At 49.0% G+C, this 23,486-nt stretch overlaps 1 protein-coding gene across 1 annotated transcript; it reads right to left on the bottom strand.

The window, feature by feature from the left end:
* Positions 1-575: 575 nt before the first annotated feature.
* Rgs16 (regulator of G protein signaling 16) lies at positions 576-4,130 on the bottom strand. Its single transcript, XM_051147591.1, has 5 exons — positions 3,941-4,130; positions 3,497-3,607; positions 2,802-2,863; positions 2,354-2,520; positions 576-936 (listed from the first exon to the last, which is right to left on the bottom strand). The coding sequence occupies exons 1-5, from the start codon at positions 3,982-3,984 to the stop codon at positions 715-717; spliced, it is 606 nt and encodes a 201-aa protein (XP_051003548.1). The 5' UTR covers positions 3,985-4,130; the 3' UTR covers positions 576-714.
* Positions 4,131-23,486: the final 19,356 nt, after the last annotated feature.

Genomic DNA, 23,486 nt, shown 5'->3' with positions numbered 1-23,486 from the left:
CCAACAGCACCTAGCCTAGGGTCACACGAGCAAAATGGCTTCTTTTTCAGGGCTCATTACTGACCTGGAAAGGGGTTCACAGGCCAGTTTTTGAGGTATAGAAATCTCACTGGGGGGCAAGAAATCATATTGACTCATTGACCCCCCTCGCTCCCCATTGAGACTGCAAGAATGAACACAGAAACGCTAAGAAGCCTAAGCTAGGGGGCCATGGGTGTCCCTGGGAAGGCAAGGGCAGGAGAGGAAGGTTCCACATACACAGCTTTTTTTTTCTAGGCCCAGTCCAGGAATGGGGAAATCAAGACGAGGACCAAAGCCAACTTGTCTTGCAGGTAAATAGCTGCTATAGTTCCTTCCGGGCTCCTTTTCTCAAGATCCCCAAGCACCCCAGCTACTCTTTTGTGTGTGCCCTGGTGAGAGGAACGGAACAGCCGTATCCCCATTCTCCCCCGAGAGCACACCACACAGCCTTGTTGTCAGCCCTCAGCCACAGGTCCTGGAAGCAGGGAGCCTCTCCCACACTGAGCCCACCACAGGTATCTGCAGGAGGTTCTTCCCAGCCAGGCTGCGGGGGGTGGGGGAGGGGGACCGTCCATCCCTTCACTGTCCTCTCGCACTTGCTGGGCAGGACCTGTCTTCCACAGGGGGCAGCTGCTTCAGGGATGTGGGTGACTCCACCTCTCTTCCTGCTGGCTTCTTTGTTGCTGTGAAGGCTCAGGTATGTGAAGGCTCAGCTGGGCTGCTGCTAGATGCAGAGGTGGAGGTGGTGGAGGCTTGGGCAGCCAGGTCCCGGTAAGCAGGTGACTTGAGGAAGCGCGGATAGGAGTCCTTTTCCATCAAGGTGCGAGTCTTCCCCTGAGCCACGTCGAAGCAACTGACAGTGGCCGCCTGTAGGTTGGTCTTGGTCAGCTCTCGGGTCTCGTGATCTATGTTCACCTGTGGGAAGAGGGGCAACCACGAAGTGAGTGGTACGGAGCAGCAGGGCAGAGTCCAGTGGGCAAGTGGGGTCACAGAAAGAGCATCAGACTCTAAGTAAAAGTGTCGCCCTTCTTAATGTCACACACTCACACACACACACACACACACTATTTGTATGTATATGTGCCTGCATAAGTGCGTGTACTACACGTGTGCGGGAGCCCTCGGAGGATTGAAGAAGGTGCTGGATCCCCAGATCTGAAATTAAAGGAGGTTGTATGCTGCCAAGCTCGTGATGAAATATAGGGGTTCTGGAAGTATAGTGTCCGGGAAGACATAGTGGCTACATCCTCTATAAGAGCAGCAAGTGCTCTTAACCATTGGGCCATCTCTCCAGCCCCACTAGCCTGCTTTTCAGCTCTGGGACAGTTCCCATGGACCCAGGGGTTGGCCGTTTGGTCGCTCAGGATTAACGCGGGGTTTATGCAAAGCCAGAAGCAGGGCACTTCTCTGCTGGCATAAACCTGATTCAAGCCACCACCTCTGGGCTGGCTCTGTGCAATAATTCCTAGGTGGCTCTTTCCTCTCCCCGACTCCCACCGTACTCACAGCTGCTACCCTGAGCTCGCTCCGTCTGGAAACACCTTAGTTTCCTCCCCCATGTCATTCAAAAGAAAAGCTAGAATGACCATATCTGGCCATCAGCCATATGTATGACCTCATCTCCTACTGTCTCCCTAGTCCCTGTGGCAGGATGTCCTTCCTTCTCTCGATCCTTACAACTCTCTGCTTTGTGTGCCGTTTCACCCACTTCCTGACTCGCATTGTGTTTTCTCGTGCCCCCACCTTATACTGAATTGGTTACTGACATCTTCTCCCCTTAGAATATAGTCATGTTAGAATTATTTTTTTTCATTTACTGATATATACTCTGAGATAATAAAACTTTTTTGCATATAAGTGACACTTAGTAACTCTTTGTAGAGTAATGTGAAATAAATGGAAGCAGCCAGAAAATACAAAAGCATGGCATTATTCAGATATGTCCACCAGGTGGCGCCACTGCTGCTGTGATACCGCCAGAAGGGAGGGTTGAATTGCTTAAAGTAAAGGCAGGTGGCAGGGAAATGGGGAGGGGGGGGAGTCCTCAAAGGGTGGAGGCAGAGTAGCCAGAGGACTGAGCCTGGTTACCCAAAGTCCTTTCCTTCAGTTGATGTGCTGAGGTTCTAAAAAAAATAACTAATTTACAAATGTGGGTATGGAGAGAAGGCAAAAAGCCTGCTGCCCTGAACTGTGCCACCAGGAGTCACAAGGTTTTAGTGTCTGGCTACTGGTGCCATACCCTTCGGTAGTGAAGAAGACTTCGGTACTGCAAAACCTAACCCTCCCCTCACTCCCAAAGGCCCTGGTTCTCAGTTGGGAAGAGGTCACTGACCTCTTTAGGGGCTTCACTTCGAATGTACTCATCAAAGATGCGGTGAGCCCTGGAGACTACTTTGGTGGCTGATCGTATCTTCTTGAACTCCTCGCAGGCCAGCCAGAATTCTAGGTTCTCCTCGCTGAACTCCGTCTTCAGGAAGGCATGGAAGGCCGCCACCCCATCTGGTGGTAGGGAGAGAAAAGGAGACAGGTCAGTCTAGGGGACAGCTGGGAAGAAAAGAAGAAAAGACAGCAACTGCCATTAATGGCTCTATTTTTAGAATGCAATTTTCCTGAACAAGGCTCTGCCTTTGTGTTTCGAACAGAGGCTGGCACACTGGGGGACCGGCATTATTATTACTACTACTATTATTTTGCCCGTGTTTTTCAGCGTCCCTAGGACAGGCTCCAAGCACATGAGCACGCACGTGCCTTTCGCAGGCAGACAACAGAGTGCTACTTACTTTTACTGCTCAGCAACGAATCAAAAGACTCTCTCCATCCCAGTACATCTTCTGAGAAGCTTCTGTCAAGGGGGGGAGGGGGGAGAGGGGAAGCAGGGATTTTTAAATTATTTTTTTAAATCAACACACATCCTAGGCAGAAGTGGTGATGATCAAAATTAACTCCTCAAACTCATATGGAGTAGGCAGGGGTGTTATAGAGGGGGCAACTGGGTACCCAGCAGCCGATGCCAGGAACCCTTTAGTCCTCAGCCAGTATCCCCCTAAGGCCCTCTCTTCTGTAACCGATATTGATTCTATTCCCCTATTCCCTGGAGTCTCGGCTCTGGTTTGCACATCTCTCCAATGAGGCAGGAAGCTCGCAGAGAGTCTATGACCCAAGAGCCAGCCCAGTACCTGGTGCTCAATAAAAACGGCTTCTAGGCAGGGTGCTCCCTAAACGGAAGTAGACCCTGCGCTAGCCCTGTGTTCAAGAGTAATGACACCACCAGATTAAAGTTGGGTAAACGGGAGTGCATGTCCTGCATGCAGGCATCTGCTGGGGACTGCAAGACCAGGACTCTACCTCCTCTTCGATGGAGCGCTGCAACCTCCCACTAAAATCTCCAGAGAGGGTGGCTTAGTGCCACCTACCTTGTCTTCTCCTATTTTACTCCCCTTTAGAGCCCTTGGGCTGGAAAGACAACAGGACTTACCTCTCTTTGCAATGTTTACTGGCCCACTCGAACTTGCCGATACCCCCGGTATCGGAGCTCAGCTCTGATTTATGAAGAAAGATCCCCAGACGTGTCTTGAACTCTTTGGCTCTGAAAGACAAACCATACGCCTGTAAGGATTCTGTTTGCTCAGCCAGCACAGAGCAGTTTGTGGAGGTCCCACAAGAACTCCAATGTTCAGCCCCAAGAAACCTGGCGACTCTCAACCATTCCCAAGGCCCTGGGCGCTTTCCTCATTACCTTCTTCAAGTTCTAGGCCACAAAGGCAGCACTTGCGCTGTGCCCTGCTAGGTCTTAACATTTTGGGGTCTTTAAGGCACAGCAGTCCCATCCCGCTGTCCCGTCTCCCCGCATGCATTCCCAAGCCTGAGGGTGGGCAGATTCGAGACTTTGTCGTCGGGGCTGCTAAACAAACTCTCTTACCTCTCCAAGCAGGTGTTGGGGAAGGTGGCCAGGGTGCGGCACATGCTTGCAGGCGCAGGGCAGCACGTCGTGGAGAGAATAGTGGCGGGCTCCGCAGGGCACTAAAGGAGAAGACAGAAAAGCGAGGGTGTTCGCAAGTACCAGCGTCCGAGGATGGGGTCGGTAGATCAGCACGCGCCGGGGCCGTGGCTACTAAGGCTTTTTATCCCCGAGGGGGCGGAGCGGGGCCGAGCGTCGCCAGCCAATAAGAGAGAGGTGTTGAGCGTTGCAAGAGTGGAGGCGGGGCGGGGCGGGGCGCGACTGGCAGCCTTCAGGGCCCTCCTCCCAAATGCACGGGGCTGCCCCCACCCCCGAGGTCGGAGACTTGGGGTGCCAAGAGAGGAGGAAGACAAGATAAGACATACGCCCACAGCTTGCCAGGAAAGAACAAAAAAACAAAAATTGCCAACCTCTAGTAAAAGCAGGGAAAAAATTCAAAAGTGTCAGTAGGGTTTTTGTGGGGGTGCCAGGTCCACGGAGGACAGGAGCACCGGGTGCATTCCAAGAAGAAGTACATCACCGTTATACTGAACTCTCTCAGGTCAGAACAGGTACCATTCCATGGGCTCCGAAGGCAATGAAAGCCGAGTAAGCTGTTCACCCCACGGTCATTACCTCAGCTTCAAGATGAAAGATCAGAGGATCAGAAAACTAGAGATTTGGCCAAGATTAGCAGCCATGTGAGGAAACATTTACTTAACACAATTATAGCACAAACCTTTGCAACGATGCCAAAAAGGTTAAATCGCTCTAAGCTCTATAGTTATAGGATAAGTCTTGGTGCCTGGATCCAGATTTGAATTTACCACTTTTTTTTTCCCCACTGGAAAGCAAAAGCCTAACAAGCATCTTTGTAACTGGTGCGTGATCTTGAGGCTAAGCAACTGTGAGTTCAGTGGCCCCATCTCTGAGCTGAAGGTACCATTGTCTTCCCTCCCCGCCGGCCCCTCAGTTCCCTCAGACTGTCACTAAGAGGCAGCAGGTGAGGTTAAGGGTAGATATTCGTGGAGTTTCAAATCATGGATCTGCATATTACTGATGAGAGAGACCTTAGGTAAACTTCATCTCTCCAAGTGCTTCCATTTCTTTGTGTCTAGGGCTTAGATAGCAGTACATTTATTTCATGAGGTGTTGTGGAGACTAAGGAAGTTTTCTGCTATTCAGCCTTCCCCAGGAAAACATTCTGTGGGGACGGCATGCATGCTAGAGGGAGTTATCAGAACAGAGTCGGGAGGGAAGAAAAGCCGTGGGTGGAACAGAGAGGGGCCGTGTCTCACCACTTCAGGAAAGACCCCTCCAGAGGATCTTCAAGGGGGCTCTTAGAGTCGTACTGGACCTTTGCAAACGTCCACTTCTGCAGCCAAAGGGCAGGCCCTAATGTTAACCATTTGTGGGATGCTGTTGCGCTGAGATGGCCTAACTAGGCTCCAAGTAACACCTCTGTCAAGAGCAACTCCCAAAGGGCCTACAACAGAGACTGTGCCTGTGAAGGTGTCCACAACCTGGGAAGGGGAGTCTGGGTGTCATGCCAGAGTAGTGGTGTCCACTTATAAGGTGCTTGGAACAAGGCTTGGCATGCAACTGGCACGCTGTATTGCTTTTCCATCTTACTTAACAGGCAGCCTGGAATTCTAGACAATAAAGAAAAACGTTTTGTGCCTTTTAGAATACAGATTTCCATCTCATAGAGTGAGCATCTCCAGCAGCAAGGCATGCTCTGTGATCTTGAAGTAAAAATTGGGAGAGGGAAGAGGAAGAGAAGGAGGGTGGGAGGGAGGGAGGGAGGGAGGCTGGAGATGCAACCCAGTGGTGGAGCACTGGCCTATAGCATGCTCCAGACCTTGGGTTTGCTCCCCAGTGGAAGGATAAAGAGGAAAATAGACAAGAGAAAAGAAAGACACAAACAAGTTCTGACCTGAGAGGGCTCAACTAGAAGGCTAAAAATGGTGGAAGGGGGCGCGAGAGGAAGTGCAGGAAGAGAGGCCTATGAGCTAGTAGTTGTTGAAGGGGTTAGGACAACAGAGTCCAAAGTTATAGCACCATGTATTGGTCAAGAAGACTCCCCTATGAAGGGTGACCTGGTTAGTCCAGAGAGAACTATTTGAAACCTTTCCCAAACACCCACGTTAGCAATGGAGAACCAAGGCAGATAGGACAGGGCACGCTTCTCGTCACGTTTCTCTCAGATGCAGTGAACACCACACCCACATGTTCATCTTGCCAACCCCAGCTCTTGAGGACATCCTACCCCCCAGCCCCAGGGCCAGATCAGCACTGGGCAATGATGTGTAAGCAATCAGTGGGTGGACGCCTTGCTGAGCAGCTGTGTATCTCAAGTCTCCAGTCACGCGGTACGGCCCGGCAGGAGCACCTTCTGGATCTGAGGTAGAGGTGCTCAGCTGAGCTGAGGGTTTTTGTTTTGCCTGGTGCTCCTGGTCCCCACAGACACACTTTTATCACACAGCTGCCAGGCACCGATGTGGGTGTCAGCCATGGCAGAGCCATTCTCCCTGTGACATGGATGGATCAAATTCTAGTCCCACTTGCCCTCGTGCCCATACTGGAATCAGTCCAGACTTAGCCACGTGACGATAATACTGATTTCTGCAGAGGATCCTATCAAACCTCCCTGTTCATTCTGCATCCCAGTGAATAGCCCGCTGGAGGCTTTTAATTTCCATTTTGCAGGCAACAAACTACCAGTGCCTGAGGTGTCCTTCATTAAACCCATCCAAGCTGAAGCCAGGGCTGCCTCCAGATTTCTGAGCTAGTATGTTCTGTTTGACTTAGCAAGTGGAGACAAAGGGATTGATAGGAAATGCACAGACAGGCAGATCTGAAAGCACACAGCTCCCTGCCAAAGATGAAGAACCCTCCTAGGAGTTCAACCTGCCTCCCAGTTGCCATGGTTACCTCTCCAGTTTCCAGACAGAAACTTTTTGAAGTTCACAATGTATCCAAATTCTCTTCCCAGCAGGTCAGTTCCTATCTGCGATTTCAGAAATGTGACTGACTCCACAGTTGCTGTGAATCTAGCCCCACTGAATTCGCTTGTGAATTGCACTGGCTTTGACAAAACCTGACCTCATTTTTGCCCAGCACAGCTGCCGTCTCTTTAATGGAGGGTGCGGGGACAACAGCTTTGTGGCCTGGGTCATCTGGGATCAGCAATCTGGGCAAAGCTGGGGGTCAGGATTAAATATCCCACAGTGTCCCAGTGTTGTAGTCTTTATTTTGGTCAGCTCCTGTGATACACCACACTACCTTTTCTGCAGTGGCAGAAATTCAGGAAGGAGCATTGTCTATTGTAAATGATGTGTTGGTGAGTGACTGTAATCCATTAAAACACCACACAGACACACAGACACATACAGACAATATACACATGGGGGAACACACACACACACACACACACACACACACACACACACACACAATCCCATGCCCTGGATCCTCCAAATTTAACCATCAGTCTCCCCATAAATATTCATTTAAAGATTTACCATGTCCCCAAGTCGCAGGAAAACACTTGTTAGACTCTTCCCTTGGCATCAGGACCTTATGATTTAGGAGCTAGGGAAATGGCCACGGTAGGTAAAGTGCCTGCTGTACAAACACGAAGACCTGAATCTGGGTTCCCAGCACCTACCTAAAAAAGAAAAAAAACAAGTGGTCACCACATGTCTGCAATCCCAGGGCAGACAAGGGAGGGCCATGGGGGACATGCTGGTGTGGGGACAGACAGAGATGGATGAATTCCTGTGGCTTGCTGGCCAGCCATTCTAGCTAAAAAAAAAAAGCAGGCTCAATGAAACACCCTATCTCAAAAACTAAGGTGAGGAGTGTTTAACAGGAAGTGAGGAAAGCACCCACATAGAGGCACACACACACACACACACACACACACACACACACAGAGAGAGAGAGAGAGAGAGAGAGAGAGAGAGAGAGAGAGAGAGAGAGAGATCTTTATAATCAAGCACTGGGATTTCATCTTTGATCTTTGAGCTAACCCCAGAGCCCACAATTCCGAGTATGCACCACGTCGGCTTGCCATGTGGAATTTTCTCCAGCTCAGACTTAGTTTGCTGGAGGAAATGGCAGGATGCTACACTCATCCTTCGTCACATATCTCTGCCTCCTGTATCCTCTCCTCCCCGCCTCCATTCCTTTCTCCCCACTCACATTTTCCATGTTTCGCTTGTTGCCCTTAGCTAGGGTGTCGTCACTGGCTCTGGACTTTTCTGCTGCTTTACTTCCCAGTCCCTTGTGTCTACAGTTCCCAAGCGTGGCTGTGGAAAGCCCCTTCCTCTGCTGAAGCCCCTCGGCTCGTCTCCGAACTCCACAGTCCCTTGCAATCCTTCCTGGCCCATGTTTCCCAAGCCCCTGTTACTCCTAGGAAGACCCTGGAAGGGAGTCCAGGGTTAGTGTCCGACAGTCAGACCATTAGCTCTCAAAGTCTTAGAGGGATACATTGAATCCTAAAGACCCTTGCTCCCCCCTGTCCTCCAGGGCCCTGGCCACTGCTAGATGGAGCCGGGCTTTCTGTGTTTATGTTCCTTAGGTTCTGGCATGTCACTTTGGATTCTCCTAAGCACCAAGCATAGTATTTACTTGAGCTCGACAGCCAAGCTATGCTGTCTTCTTAACACCACGGGGGGTGGGGGACCATCTACCTGCCTCCAGCTTCCTGAATTCCTTCTGACTGCCAAGGACCAGGTTTCCTGACCTCTCCCTTGACGCTTGCTCACCCCATAGTGCCCCAGCTCACACCTGCAAACACACCTGCCCTCTGCCCAGCCATCATAGTGATGCATTTCCTGGGAGACCAAGTCAATTGGTGGCGTCCACAACACCATTTAATCCTAATATTGCTATTTTCCAACTGGGAGAATTACCTAAGAGTTTCTAAATGTCTTCCTCACTGTGGCTTCCTATCTCTTTCCTCACCTTCGTCACAGATGTCTCTTTTCTGAGAGCACCTCTCTTCCGGGGGGCACAGTGGAGACACGGAACAGGAGAGGAGAGAGCACCATTCCAACCTCAAGTTTGGGGTGACAAGACTCAAAGACACTCACAGAGGATCTTCTCATGATTAGCTGTTTATGTCCCAGTTCAGAAACTCAACAACATAGACCATCCGTTCAAGGACACAGAGGTCCCCTTCTCAGTCAGAAGCTGCCTTTGAGATGTAGGTGTTTGCTTAGGCAGGAGTAAGATGGCCCCAAGGATGCTTCAAACCCACATCTTGATGCCCGGCACAACATCCTACACAACACATACCCTCATTAAATACCACATCTAGGACTAAACCAAGGAACAAATCCAACCGACACAGAGACTGCAACACCCTTGGAGAGTTGCTGTCAAAACCCTGCCTCCCTAGGGTTGCTGGGTTGCAAGCCTTTTCTGCTGAACTCACGCCAGGCAATTTTCTGGAAATGGGTCCCAGAAGGGCTAGATTATGCAGTAAAACTTAATGGTATGCATGCCTCTAATAGGGACCGCCACTGTAGCTTTTGGGGTTTCCTAAAGCTCAGCAGATGGAGCCAAGTCTGGGGGAGGGGCAGACAGCAGGGCTGGTGCTAAACACGTGACATCAAGCACACCTGGGGCCTGCCTGAACTCCCCTTGTCCCTCACAGCCTTTAGTACAAAACCCTTGGCACCTCTGGCCTCCTTCATGTCCTAAGATGCCTGTGTGAGGATCCCTGGCAGCTCTGCTTGGTAGGAAGAGTTCAGTGGTGTTGGCCGTCTGTCTATCACACATCAGTATGCCAGACTTCCCCTTGGCATAAGGAAAACTACTGTTTTCAGGGACCTCCATTACCCACCACTGAGCTCCATATTTTAGAGACACCCTGCTAAAGATGGGGAGATAGATGCTAAAGGTAAGTGACCTGCCTACAGTGACACATCCAGGCTATAGGGATGCCAAGACTGGGCCCCAGATATGCCCAAAAGGTCCAAAGGCGGAACTATTCAGTGCTGACCTCAGAGCAGCTTGGGGCTCATCCCTAGTTGACTCCCCCATTCATATCTCCACATTATCCTCAGGTATTTCTAGGCCACAGCTGGTGAATGAGGACCCAGAAGCAGCCAGACCCAGCATATGAACATCAATGGCATTTTCAGACATAATGCCAGAGGCACTGCAGGGCTTTGACATGTCCAAGGAATTAGAGATCCTTTGTGCAAACCACCTCCCGGTTTTTGTTTGTTGTTGTTTGTTTGTTTGTTTGTTGTTTTGGTTTGGTTTTGAGCCACCTTTCATGAGCCCCCCCTGGTGACAGGGAAATGGGATGTTGAGGTGAGAAGGGGCTGATACAGTGGCACAGGTTTCATAGGAAAGCAGAGGCTCCACACAGCCCCTTCAGTAGCCATGATGCTGGGACAAGTTGTGAGTAAACGCGCCTCTCTTGATGCGCCCACAACACCTGAGCAGAGGGAGGAAAAAACGTGGATTGATGTGTGAGCAGCTGGCAGGCTGGGTCCAGCAGTGAGGGAGAGGGAGGGCAGGAGTGAGCAACAGGAACAGGTGGTCCTTTCATGAGCTCCCAGGCCATCCGCCCCTGACACAGCAGCTGTCCCAGAAACAGGCCCAGGTGGACGGGAGGGAGTCGCACAGCAGGGGGCCCATGGTGCTTTGTGGAGAAAAAAATGAGCTTTCCATAATGGGTCCCCCACACGTCTGAGCAGAGGGCGACACGCGGGGAGCTGTGTGACTGAGCCTATCCTCCCCAGCCACCAGCAAGCAGCTGGCTCAGCTGCTCCAAGGCCGCCAGGGAACCTTCTGGATCCAAATCCCCAGGCTTCTTAAACAGCCTGACTACAGTAATAACAATGGTGCTTGCAAGCATTCAGTGAGTTGGTGTGTCTGAGTTCCCCAAGCCGGTTTCTCATAGTCCCACCAAATCCTCCCCCAACCTCTGAAAAAAGTACAGTGATTGTGGTTTACAGGTAGGGAAACTGAGGCATAGAGCGGTTAATTCAGGAACACACAGGAGGTCCAAGCTATGCCTGATCCCAGGCCACTGAATTCCAGTATCACAGTCACTCTGCAGACTGCTCTACCCCACCCTCTATCTCTTAAATTGTTCCAGAAAGTTATTTCTTGCCCTGAGCTCCAGGAGAACTCCTGCAGTAAATGTTCTTAGGAGGAACCAGAAGGAGCTAAAGAAAAAGGCTTATCGACTTCCTAAGTGCGGTATACAGAGGGCCAACCCTGTAAACTCCATTCACTGCTGCAGAACGTCCATCCACCTTAAATGTGATACTTTACTTATCCAATCCCTTTGAAGCCTCCTGCTTGGGGGGTCTGGCATTTCACATGCAAGAGCTCAGCTAATGCTCACTGTGATCTGCCTGCTAGAACTGGCCCTCTGTCCCCTATCTGTGATCTCTATGGATACAGCCCAGGACTGTGACCTACTCTGGCCTTCCCTGGAGTGGATTGCTGTTGCTTCAGCCACAGCCCACATGCCGATGAATCCCACACCTATGCTGGCCACGACTAGAGTTCAGAGCCTATATATCTACCTGAAACTTAGACGTCTTCACACTTACCCAGAGTCAATTCAGTGTCAATACACATCATCCCACATGTGACTTCACTGGCTCAGTGGCGGCTGCCGTGGCGATGGCAGCGGCAGAAGTGGCAGCATCAATTGACGTCAGCGCCTCCATTCTGCTGCTTGGGAAAGCCACCTTGGATGTGGTGGTACCTGCGGGTAAGCCCAGTGCTCTGAAGGTGGGGGCAGGAGAGGTTTAAAGTCACCCTTGGATATATAGTGAGTTCAGGGACAGCCTGGGCTACATGAGACATGAGACCCTATCTCAAAATGATATAAGAAAGGAGATAGAGGAAAAGAAAGAGGAAGAAGGAGGAAGAGGAAGGGAAAGGAACGGATGAATCTTATTTACAGCTCCTCACGTACCCCACCCCGGCCCTCCCCCCCCCCCACCATCACCACCATTTTCTAACCAGTCTGTAAGATCTATCAGCTCCCATCTGGCCTCTGGACTCTTCCTTTTTATCTGAGCTGCCACTGTCCCCACCCTCTTCAGTCACCTCCTCCTCCATCTTTCCCATCCAACCCACTCTTGTCACCAGCATGCTGTCCTCTTTTTCAAGGTCTACAGACTCTCTCGCCTCCTCAACAGTCATACCAAAACTCCATTATCAGAACAAACAATTCCTTCACAACCCGGCCCGTCAGTCACTCCTACCTCATTTTCTTTCTTTCTTTCTTTCTTTCTTTCTTTCTTTCTTTCAGATTTATTTATTTATTGTGTATATAGTGCTCTGCCTGCATGTACACCTGCAGGCCAGAAGAGGGCATCAGATCACATTATAGATGGTTGTGAGCCACTATGTAGTTGCTGGGAATTGAACTCAGGACCTCTGGAAGGGCAGACAGTATTCTTAACCTCTGAGCCAGCTCTCCAGCCCTCCTACTTCCTTTTCTAGCTGCCCTTCCATCCTATGCCCATTGAGGTAATTCGCCTATTTGCTTCTGCAGAAAGCCATGCCACTACCCGGGGAGACCCTCCCCTTCCCCGCCCCCCCAATAATCTTTTATCCATCTGACCAGATCCTAATCAAAAATTCACCAATTTGAAAGTTTTCATTCTTAGAAGACATATGAAATGAGTAGGGGTGAATTTTAGTGTGTGTAGGTATGTTTGTTGTGGTACACATGTAGAGGTCAGAGGACAACCTCAGGTGCTGCTTCTCAGTTCCCACCTTGCTTGAGACAGTGTCTCTTTGTTGTCCGTCACTGTGTCTGCCAGGCTAGCTGCCCCTAGGAGCTTACAGTGGTTTCCTCTCCCAACCTCTAATCTCTCTGTAGAAACAATGGGATTGCAGAAGTCCCGAGAATGCAAACTTGTGTCTGCAGCTTGTACAACAAGTGCTTTATCAGCCGAGGTATCCTCTAAACCCCGGGGTGAGCCTTATACTATCTCTTGCCTCTTTTCAAATGCTTCAGCTATATGTCTACATATATGTGTGCCGGGGTGTAAATCCATAGTTGCCTTTCTGTATTTCCAGAGGAAAGAGGGCCGATGTGACGGTGCTGGGGGAGGGGGATTGCTGAAGCTGGGGGGGGGGGTAGGCGTTATAACTGTGCCTCAACTCTTCTCTGCACACTTGAACATCTAATAAAAAGACTTCCCTATTGCCCCCCACCCCGCAACGCAATTTGCCTTTCTCTCCTTCCCTAATAGCGTATTCATTAAGTGCTTAGAAACTGTCTACAGATTATTTCTTCTCAGGAGGCTGGACTTGAGGAGAAACAAGCCAGAGGACCAGGACTCCCCGAGAGCTACCATGCAGCAACGCTTTGCTTCCTTCCCCAGGCACAGGAAAGGCATCTCGGCAAGACAATAAATCGCTCGTCACTGAATGGGTTGTGACTGAGGTAACATGATATAAAACACAGGAAATCTACACTGTGTGACTGCTCTGTGATTAACTGGCGGTGTGGCCGTGAGCAATCGCTAACCTCTCAGTCAGTGCCTTCGGTTTTCTCACTAGCACACAAGAGCTAATAGAAGAGCTGTTTCTGCTAACAAATGGGGGGAAGTGGTTGCAAGTAGTCTGAGAAATATGTGTGTGTGTGTGTTAATTTTATTTTTGTTATCAAAATAAGACTTTGTCCTGACCAACGAAAGAGTCTGAGTCAGTGTGAGGGTGTTGGGGGTATATACGGGGGAGGGTGTTACTTTCTTCCATAAAGGATGGGAATTTCCACTCAGCTGGAGGTAGTACACTCTGGAGGCTTGGGCCTCATTGTCTCTCACCCCCTGCCTCCACCCCGCCTTTCTTTTTCTCTAACCAAGTGACAACTGCTGGGAAACACGGCTGGGAATCTTAAAATAGAGTAACAGTTATCTTCGGCTCACAGCCTAGGGCTCTGTTGGGCCATGGACTTGTGCGGGACTCAACAGTTGGCTCACGTGGCCCTGTGCTCCGGAAGAGCCAGGCCACGGAAAAAGTAACCACATGCCTTCCAGAAAAGGGCCTTCATCCAGGATGCCGTGTTTGGCTTGGCTGCCCATCTGAGGCCCTGCTGGCTGAGATGCTCTGGCGCTGATAGCCTCGTGCCTCCGGGGAGTTGGCTTTCAGAAGGACTCGCTCTTCCTGGAAGCAGTAGCAGTCCCCCTACCCCCTGAAAAAAATAGGGATACAACTAGAGGATCTGGAGCAGGGTGGGGGCAAAGGGCCCAAAATTCCATCATTTAGAAGGTACTTGGCTTCAGACTGAGGATCAGATAGGGAGCTGCTTATGTAACTAAACATAGACAAATACACTGTGGGCAAATGAAGAGCCACCATGAGGAGTGGACCCAACGGACGCTGAGCTCCCAACTGGTAAACTTTCAACCTGACTCCTAGGGGAAAAGTCACCGTGTGTGTGTGTGTGTGTGTGTGTGTGTGTGTGTGTGTGTGTGTGTGTGTTTTGGGGGAGTGAGGCCATAGGACAAAACTAGTATACCCCCGCCAAGAAAAAAAAAACCTAGCTGTTTTCTCACCTGAATGTCAACTAACCTGATCAGGTATGGGCATGGTACCAAGCACGCCTTGGGTACGTAGGTGCCTTTGATTCTCACAACTGCAGGGCACAGGAAATACTCTTCCCTGGCTTTCCTGATAGGGGAGCTGAGACACACAGAGGCCCCGCCATCTCCCCTGTGACAGAGTCAGGATCCAACGCCAGCCACTGGCTACAGCTCCCGTGGATTCCATACACAGTTCTGCCAAGCAGCCTGCAGACCCTGCCAGAATATACTCCTTTACTGGCTTACATTCTCACAGCGAAGCTGGGACTGAACAAAATTGGGGAAATGTCAACTATTGATCCTAGCTCGGAAGGCCATTGAGTAGGAAGAGGTTGGAGGGAGATCCCCTGTGTGAGGTGCTCTCAGGAGGGAACTGATGCAACTTCAGTGGGTAAGGGAAGAAAGGCCTCTTTCTAACTCAAAGAGAAATATATATGAATTCGGGATAACCCACAAAATTTTCAGGGTGTTTCAGAAACCAGACAAGAACGGAGTGAGGCAGTTGAAAACCCCTCCACAAAACCACTTTGATGAGCCACAGCAGGTGCCAGGCCTTCAGGCTAGACGCCTAAGCCTCCTCCCCAGCAAAGCAAGAGTTCCCCCAAGCTTCCCACAGACTCTGCTGCCCCCTAGAAACCGGATGCGGTAGCCACCGCTGTCCACAGAGTGGCTCCTCTACCGTCCCTCCTCTTTGAACCATTTCCTGATTCAAAGGTGCAGAGGAGAGTGCCTCACTGCCACCCCAGCTGCTGGTGCAAAGTTGAAAGTCAGTGCTGAGCAGACATAGAGCTGCAGGAGTTTCCAGTCCACTGGGGGTCTGCAGACCAGGGCCAGGGAAGGGTGAGGGGGGTGGAGGGGTGGAGGCAGGGGGTGAGAGACAGCAAGTGGAGGAGACTAAAAACCATCCCCTCTTACCATCCATTCATTCATTCGCTCACTCGCTCGTTGGTTCATTCATTCAGTGTGTGCATGTGTGCTTGGGTATGCTTGTAGAAGTCAGGGGACCACCTTGGATGTTGGTCCTTACCTTCTACCTTGTCTGAGGCAGCATCCCTTCTTTCACCACTGCATACACCAGGCTAGCTGCCCCATGAGCTTTCAGAGTCTCCAGTCTCGACTTCCCACTTGCTATGTAAGAGCATGGAGATTGTACACATGAGGGCTACTGCTTTGGATAGGTTCTGGGACTCAAACTCAGGTCCCCATGTGTGCACAGCAAGCACTTTACCCATCTCCCAGCCCTATCTCTTTTCCAAGGTGGTGTCTTCCTATGTAGTTCAGACTGACCCCAGACCCCCGCCTGATTCTCCAGCTTCAGCCTTGCAAATCCTGAGGTCATGACCATGGGCCAACACCCCTGGCTCATCCACTCTGTACTAAACTATACCCATCCTCAGTGTTCTTACGGACACAACCTATTTTGTCCAGTGTAGCCTTTCCCCTTCCCTGGGTTGAATTACACAGCCTCTTGTCCAATAAAAATAGCAGCTACTGATTTTGAGCACTTATTAGATGCAAATCCTTCAGTAAACCATGCAGCCTCCACTCTCTCCATTTTCAGATGCAGAATCTAGGTTTTCGGGGGGGGGGGGGATGAACAAAGGAGCTTGCCTAGGCTCTCTGAACTAACAGGCAGAGCTTCCATACCAACGGTGCTAGATAGATTCATGCCCACGTAACACAAGCTAAAGTCACCAGAGAGGAGGGAACCTCAGTTACAGAAATACCTTGCTAAGATGGGGTTGTATACAAGCCTGTGGGTCATTTTGTTAATTAGTGATTGATATGGGCGGGGCCCAACCCATTGTGGGTGGTACCTTCCCTGGGCTGGTGGTCCTGGGTGCTATAAACAAGCAGACTGAGCAAGCCATGAGGAACAAGGCAGTAAGTGTACACACACACACACACACACCCTCTGCACCAGCTCCTGCTTCCAGGTTCCTGTCCTCTTTGAGTTCCTGTTCTGACTTCCCTTGATGATGAGCAGTGGTGTGGAAGTGTAAGCCGAATAAACCCTTTCCTCTTCGAGTTGCTTTTGATCGTGGCGCTCCCTATGAAGCCTCCATAAAGGCCCTCTGGGGCACGCCACTGGGCAGGCCTCAACTGTACACAGAAATCACATGACTGCTGCCGCTTAAGAGTCTCATGGCTTGCCAGTTTTCACTGCCATTGTTGATCTCTGGTTACACTTCAGCTGTCATCGACCCCTGGGCGTTCTAGCCTGATGCTTCATTCTCCATTCCTTCCCTTCTTAGCGCACAAAGATGGAGAAACCAATAGTTAAGTGGACCTTGAGAGGGCCATAGTAATGGGTTCCTAGGGGGAAATCATTTTATAAAGTGAAAAAAAAAATGCTGTTTGATAAGAAAGATTATTCTCTGAGACACTCCTATCACAGAATGAATTTTCTTCTTTTTGCTTTTTTATTAGTGCTTGTTGCATAGTCAGTCATCTAGGAATAACCAGTCCTTGAAAAGGAGTAACTGTCAGAGACAATGGGGAGAAGACAAACAGTGAGAATGAACACTGACTTCTGGATCTTTCTATGACTGGCTAATCATGGGCTAATCAGCCCATTTGTTAAGGACTCAGTTTCTCTCTTTGCAGTATAACATGGAGCATTTGCGTATTCATGAGGCGGTGGTGAGATTTAAACTAAGCAGTCTGTTTTAGGCCCTGTGGGATACACACAAGGTATTATTAGAAGGCAGCCTGCAGGCACCTGTGAGTAGAGCTGACTTCCCCAGGGTTATTATGCAGAGGTGGCCACCTGCACCTGCCAAGTGCCCTCCCCAGGGCTAGGTGTCTATCTCCCCCAAAGTGCCAAGACTGAGTCACTCCTAGCAAGGAGGGCTGGCATGACATCTTTCACACGTTCTCTAAGGCCAGAGCAACAAAACAAGCAGATGGTTACAAGGCTGAAGATGCTGTCCCCGGCTACTCCTGAGAGTCAACACAGAAGTGTTTCCCCTGGCAGCAGACAGCCGCTGTGGTAGGTGTGAATCAAACATGTAAACCTCTGGAGATTTCTCTTTCGCTTCTATGAGACACAATTTAGCAGAGTTGCTGAAAATACGGTGACACATTGCCTCAGCAAGGAGGCTCTGAGGGTGATGGGGGAGGGGGGAAGGGGGAGAGGGAGCTGCTTCCCAGCAGGGCTCAAAGTGTTCAGTCCTGTCAATGTCCTCCGTGTCCTCCCTGTCTCTACTCCATCTCTTTTGTTTGTTTGGTTTTGGTTTGGTTTGGTTTTTCCAAGACAGGGTTTCTCTGTGTAGCCTTGGCTGTCCTGGACTTGCTTTGTAGACCAGGCTGGCTTCGAACTCACTTCGATCCGCCTCCCTCTGCCTCCCCGAGTGCTGGGATTACAGATGTGCATCACTCTCCTCCATCTCTTTTACAGCCAGACACTTAGCTAAAACTCTGACTACATCTCCAGAAATACTGAGCCTCTAGAGACCTCCAGGCAGACTGGAAGTGAACTCAGTTCTCACATCTCTTATGATTTCTTTCTCAGGAGGCAGAGGCAGGCAGATCTCTGTGAGTCTGAAGCCAGCCTGGTCTATAATATCAAGTTCCAGACCAGCCAGGGCTACCTAGTGAGACTCTGTCTTGAGAGGGGTAGAGGAAACAACTCCTAAAGAATCACACCCGAGGCTCGTGCATACAATACACACACACACACACACACACACACACACACACACACACACACACACACACACACACACACACACATCCCTTCTTCTTGAGTTAGAAATCTGGTTCATATGTGCACATGTGGTTCCTAACCTGAACTACAAAAATCCTCTCCAAAAAGTTTTGCAGTTTCTGCAACATTTGTCGCCTTTTTGGTTGTAGGACTGATGTGTGGTTTCACTAAATATAAACACTGTGCAGAATCCTCCAGTGATGGGCACAGATAGACCAAGAATATAGAAGCCGTGGGGACACAATAGCCAATCCAGAGGCCCCGCCCCCTTCAGGCCAGTGCTTTTATGCCATTGTTACTTGGGACACTGGATGTTAGTTTATATGTAAATGTGCACACACCAGCTATAAATCTCAGCACATGAATGTTTTATTTCCTTAAGCTCATCTCAGTTTCTCAGTCAGATAAAGCGAGAAATCTAACCTTCCCGTGACACTTCTCTATGGACGGCACCGAGGTCGTAACTGACCTTTATCCTCTGGGCTTTCCACTGGCGTTCAGTCTGTCGGTGCTCTGGGTCCAGCGGCTCCCCGCTGCCTCGTTACTAGAGCAGTTCTCTTGGAGCCTTTACAGTCCTTGCCTTCCCAGTCATTCCTCCCTGGGATGCTATTTAACCCCTTGGGGGCACTGCCCAGAAATGGGTCCTACCTGCTCCCGCTTCCGTAGCTGCTTTTCTTCCCTGCCCCAGCCCAGGACAGTCTCTTTCCAAAGAAGAGGCAAACCGCTCTGGAGAAGATAGGCACGGGGGTGGGGGGCAGTGAAGTTCAGGGTTTCCGGTGGGAAAACCAGGCGACTGTTTGAAAGTCGCAGGCTGTGCACAGAGTTCCCAGTCACATCCTTGGGGTTTCGTTCTTAAATACTGCAGAACAGCCGAGGTTCCGCAGACCTTAGAGCAGAGCCTGGAATTTAAAGAATAAGGCTGAAGAAACCCAAGGTTAGGGCTAGAGCACAGGGAGGGGCTGGGGGCACAGAGCATGGGTCCTAGCGGGATGAAGAATTAGAGGCAGGAGTTGGGGGATGAGGGGATGAGGAGGGGACAAAGAAACAAACAATGCAAGGAACCAAACAAAAGAAAACAAAACTCTTCTTTAGTACCCAAAAATACGAGGAGAAAATAGTGAATTCATGAAAAGAGAACAGTATTTTGTTTTCTAACGAAGCAGGAGGAAAAAAATACAAGTTTTATTTTGGTAGATTTCGGTTTTGGTACATTTTGGCAGATTTAATTTATTAATTAAAATACAGTTATCCTAAGCTAAATTGCTTACATATATTTAATAAACAACACATGAAGGGATCTAGACACACAGAACAGTTTGGTCAGCAGGGAAGGGGTTTTCATTGGTGCAGAGGGGAAGGCCTCTGGTTTGTTTCCCTGTTGGTTCTGAGTCCCTCTTTGCTATATGATACTTTGCTAACGTTGGCCTGTTATTGATAGTTGCTTCCTTCACTAAAATTATTGCTTGGATATGTTCTTTATTTGTGGCAGGCCCATCTTTTATCTTCTGTTTCAAGGATGATAGCCCATTTGGGGCTTTTTCAAATGTGAAGCCCATTTTCTCCATCATCTTCCAGCTCCACCCAGAAAGTTTTTGTACCACTTTTTCCCTCTTCTATTTTTTGAGGGAGTTTATAAATATACAATTCGGGGCTGGAGAGATGGCTCAGCAGTTAAGAGCACTGTCTGCTCTTCCAGAGGTCCTGAGTTCAATTCCCAGCAACCACATGGTGGCTCACAACCACCTATACCCTCTAATGCCCTCCTCTGGTGTGCGGGTGTACATGCAGATAGAACGTTCCTATAAATAAATAAAATTTTTAAAAAATATACAATTTTTCAAAATTAAGTTTATCAAAAAATATATTTGCCAGCCTGGTCTACAAAGTGAGTCCAGGACAGCCAAGGCTACACAGAGAAACCCTGTCTTGAAAAAAAAAAAAATAAAAATTAAAAAAAAAAAAATATATATATATATATATATATATATATATATATATATATATTTAACTACTTTGATTGGAGAATATAAATGGTATCCAATGTAATCTACGGAATCTGTAGTCCTCAAACAAAATATATCATTACACCGTTCTAAACCTAAGATTCTTTGACACTTGGGTTTCAAGTAAAATTGCCTGAAGACGCTTTTGGAAAGGACTACCACCAGTCCAGCCACAGCACAGGCACATCCATCTTCATCAATGACTGTATTAATAGCAGTATCAGGATTGCTGACAATGTCTTTTAAAAAATAAAAACCAATTCTATGTTTTGGTCTACAAAGTCATGAAACAGTCTCAACCCAGGAGAGGCAAATGCGCAGTCTCTAAACTCCTCCAGGCACCCTTTCTGCGATCACGTGACAGCACTTCAGCGCCATCGGCCCTCACCATCATCTGACCAGAAGACCATCGAGCTCAGCTGGGTGCCCTAAGGGATCCGTGCACCAAATTACAAATTCTTAAAAACAAACAAACAAAAATTATCTCCCCACACCCACAAGCAACGGGAGTATTCAACAGTAACATTGGGGAAACCCCACAGAAGTTGAAGGAAGATACAGACAGATCTCAGATGCCGCCACTGTAGAGAAGGTTAGCCGCACCCTTCTGTCATCTCTCTCCACTGCAGACAGGCTCCCACGGTGACCTTTAAAACACAGATGCCACCTGGTTGGAAAGAACAACAGCATCCCCTTTCTGCCACTGCCCACGCCCCAGCCAGCCTGGCTTGTCACCTTAGACCCTACCTAGAGTCTCATTTTGCTCCTAGGATAGAGCAGTCCCATAACACAGTCACCTCACAGCAGGGTCTGAACCACTAGCCAGAGACTTCTCTCCGTTCAGAGTGTATGAAGTGAGGAATCTCCCCTGTGTGCTACTGAGTCTTCTATGCCACCTTCCTCCCACATGGGCAGCCAGAGCTACTAAAGGACACCTCACCTGCAATCCTTTCCCCTTCTCCTCTGTAGACTGTGGAAAGAACTTGGCAACAAGGAAGAAAAGGAAAAGAGTGCAAAGCTTAAGAAGTTTCATTCCTATTTTCCCCTACTCCCCTCCCCTATGACTGTGACTGAGGGGGACCTCCTCCCCCTGGATATGCTCATAGGGTATCAAGTCTCTTCTTGGTAGCCTGCTATCCTTCCTCTGAGTGCCACCAGGTCTCCTAGGACTAGCAATGGCTCTGCCAGTAAAGGTACTTGCCACTCAAACCAGACAACCTGAGCTGGAACCCAGTGTGAAAGGAGACAACTGTCTCCCCAGAATTCTTGTGTGACTCACACACATATACCACAGCACACACCCATACTCACAAACACACCATGCACACACACAATAAGACTGATAAATTTTTTAAAAAATTGTTTTAAAAAGAAGTCTCATTGCTAAAAGTAATTCTGGGGGAAGAACAAGAGAAAACAGAACAGGGGACAATATCAAAGAAATAAAGCAGAAAATATGATCCCAAAGTATAAATCACCAGACAGACAAGGCCTATCCGATGCACTTAACTGAATGTAGAAATCAGCATCGCACACACAGAATCCTGCGATACAGAGGAGATCCTGAAGGTTTAGAAGCCAGTAGGAAAGTGGAGGGAGGGGAAGCAGACCACGAACAATGCTGGATGTCAGTGCGCCATCAAGAATAACACTGAAAACAGAAGGCAAGGCAGAGGAACATTCCAAACATCCAGAGAGGATGCTAAACCAACCAAGGCAGAGAATGAGAATAAAGAGGGGTTTGTTTGGTTGGTTGGTTTGTTGGGTTTTTTTGTTTTTGTTTTTGTTTTTGTTTTTTTGGATGGGGGGTTGGTTGTTATTGCTGCTGCTGCTGCTGCTGCTGCTTATCAGAAAAGTCTTAACAAGCAAGGATGTAGCTCCAAAGGTTGTGTTTGCCTATCAGGCATGGAGTCCTGGGTTAGACCACCAATACCACATAAACCTGGTGTAAGCATGCTAACCTCTCTCAGCAATGGAGAGGTGAAGGCAGAAAGACCAGAAGTTCAAGGTCATACTTGGCTACTCAGTGAGCTGAAACTCAGCCCCAAACTACATGATTCTGCCAAAAAAAAAAAAAAAAAAAGAGAGAGAGAGAGAGAGAGAGAGAGAGAGAAAATCTTAGAAGCAATTATCTTTCATGCATCCCTTCTCAGAAACTACACTGGAAATCATGCTCTGTTGAAATAAGGCAACAAAACAAGAAAGGGAGTGAGTGAGATGGGATCAGAGACAAGAGAGATAAGAATTCTCAGGAAGCCAGCAAAGGAAAGAGCAGTAAGCTAGGCAGCTGACCAACAGACCAACCAACTCCCAACATGGGCTCAGAGGACACAGGAGTAATGTCTGATCCAGGAAGTACACACCGGATGGGCTAGCAGCTAACAGTGGAGCAAAAGCTCTGAGTGGTGTGTCAGAGCTCATGGACAAGGGAAAGAGCTGGGCTGTTAACAGACAAAAGTACAAAAAAAGAAGACAATCGTCAGCTCCAGGCAAGACAAGAAAATTTCTATTAAGTGTAAGAATTAATGTATAATTAGAACGTATCTCTTTGCCTAATAGTAAACAATACTTATGCAACCATTGTTTCAGAAAATCACAGTGGAAAAACAAACAAACAAAAAACAGGGTGCCAAAGGCAGAAGGCAGAAGGCATCAGAAAACCAGACAGAGGCAGTCAGGCAAATTCAGGATTGTGTGGTATCAAATGTCATTTATTAGTTACTTTAGGACTAAGGTGTGTTTTAAGCAACAACAAAACAAGATGCCCACACCGCAAGGCAGGAGCAAGGGGCTCTCCAATAAGCAAGGCAGAATAGACTAGAAACAACTGAATCCCCTTGGGCCCCTTGTCAGGCATCTGTTAAGAAGTAGTTGGGGTAACCAAGTGTGGTGGAGCACACCTATAACCCCAGGTCTTAGGAGGCCAAGGCAGAAAAATGAAGAGTTTGGAGCCAGCCTAGGCTACATAGCAGGTTCCAGCTCAGTCTTGGCTATCGAGGGAGAGACTGTCTCCAGGAAAGTTTGAAAAAAAAAAATGCCAAATGAGGTAGTGCACATCTTTAAGCCCAGCACTCAGGAGGCGGGAAGGGGAACAGAAGAGGAATGCATTTCCGATGCTGAAAGCTGGTGAATGAGGAGAGAACTACCCTCTGTGAGTTAGACACACAGTGGAGGGCAGGGAAGATGGTTCAGTGGGTAAAGTACTTGTCATTCAAGCATAAGACCTGGACTTG

Source organism: Acomys russatus, chromosome 6 (genome assembly GCF_903995435.1).
Source record: "Acomys russatus chromosome 6, mAcoRus1.1, whole genome shotgun sequence".
In the NCBI taxonomy this organism is placed as follows: domain Eukaryota; kingdom Metazoa; phylum Chordata; class Mammalia; order Rodentia; family Muridae; genus Acomys; species Acomys russatus.
The sequence above is the reverse complement of the archived record's forward strand: the minus strand, read 5'-3'. Positions and strand labels throughout refer to the sequence as shown.

What these genes read in the sequence shown, in the direction of transcription:
- Rgs16 (XM_051147591.1), bottom strand. Translation starts at nt 3,984, where the DNA reads ATGTGCCGCACCCTGGCCACCTTCCCCAACACCTGCTTGGAGAG. An exon ending in AGTAAACATTGCAAAGAGAG is followed by an intron (nt 2,864 to 3,496) that starts GTAAGTCCTGTT and finishes CCCCCTTGACAG; the next exon opens with AAGCTTCTCAGAAGATGTAC. An exon ending in GAAGTGAAGCCCCTAAAGAG is followed by an intron (nt 937 to 2,353) that starts GTCAGTGACCTC and finishes CTCTTCCCACAG; the next exon opens with GTGAACATAGATCACGAGAC.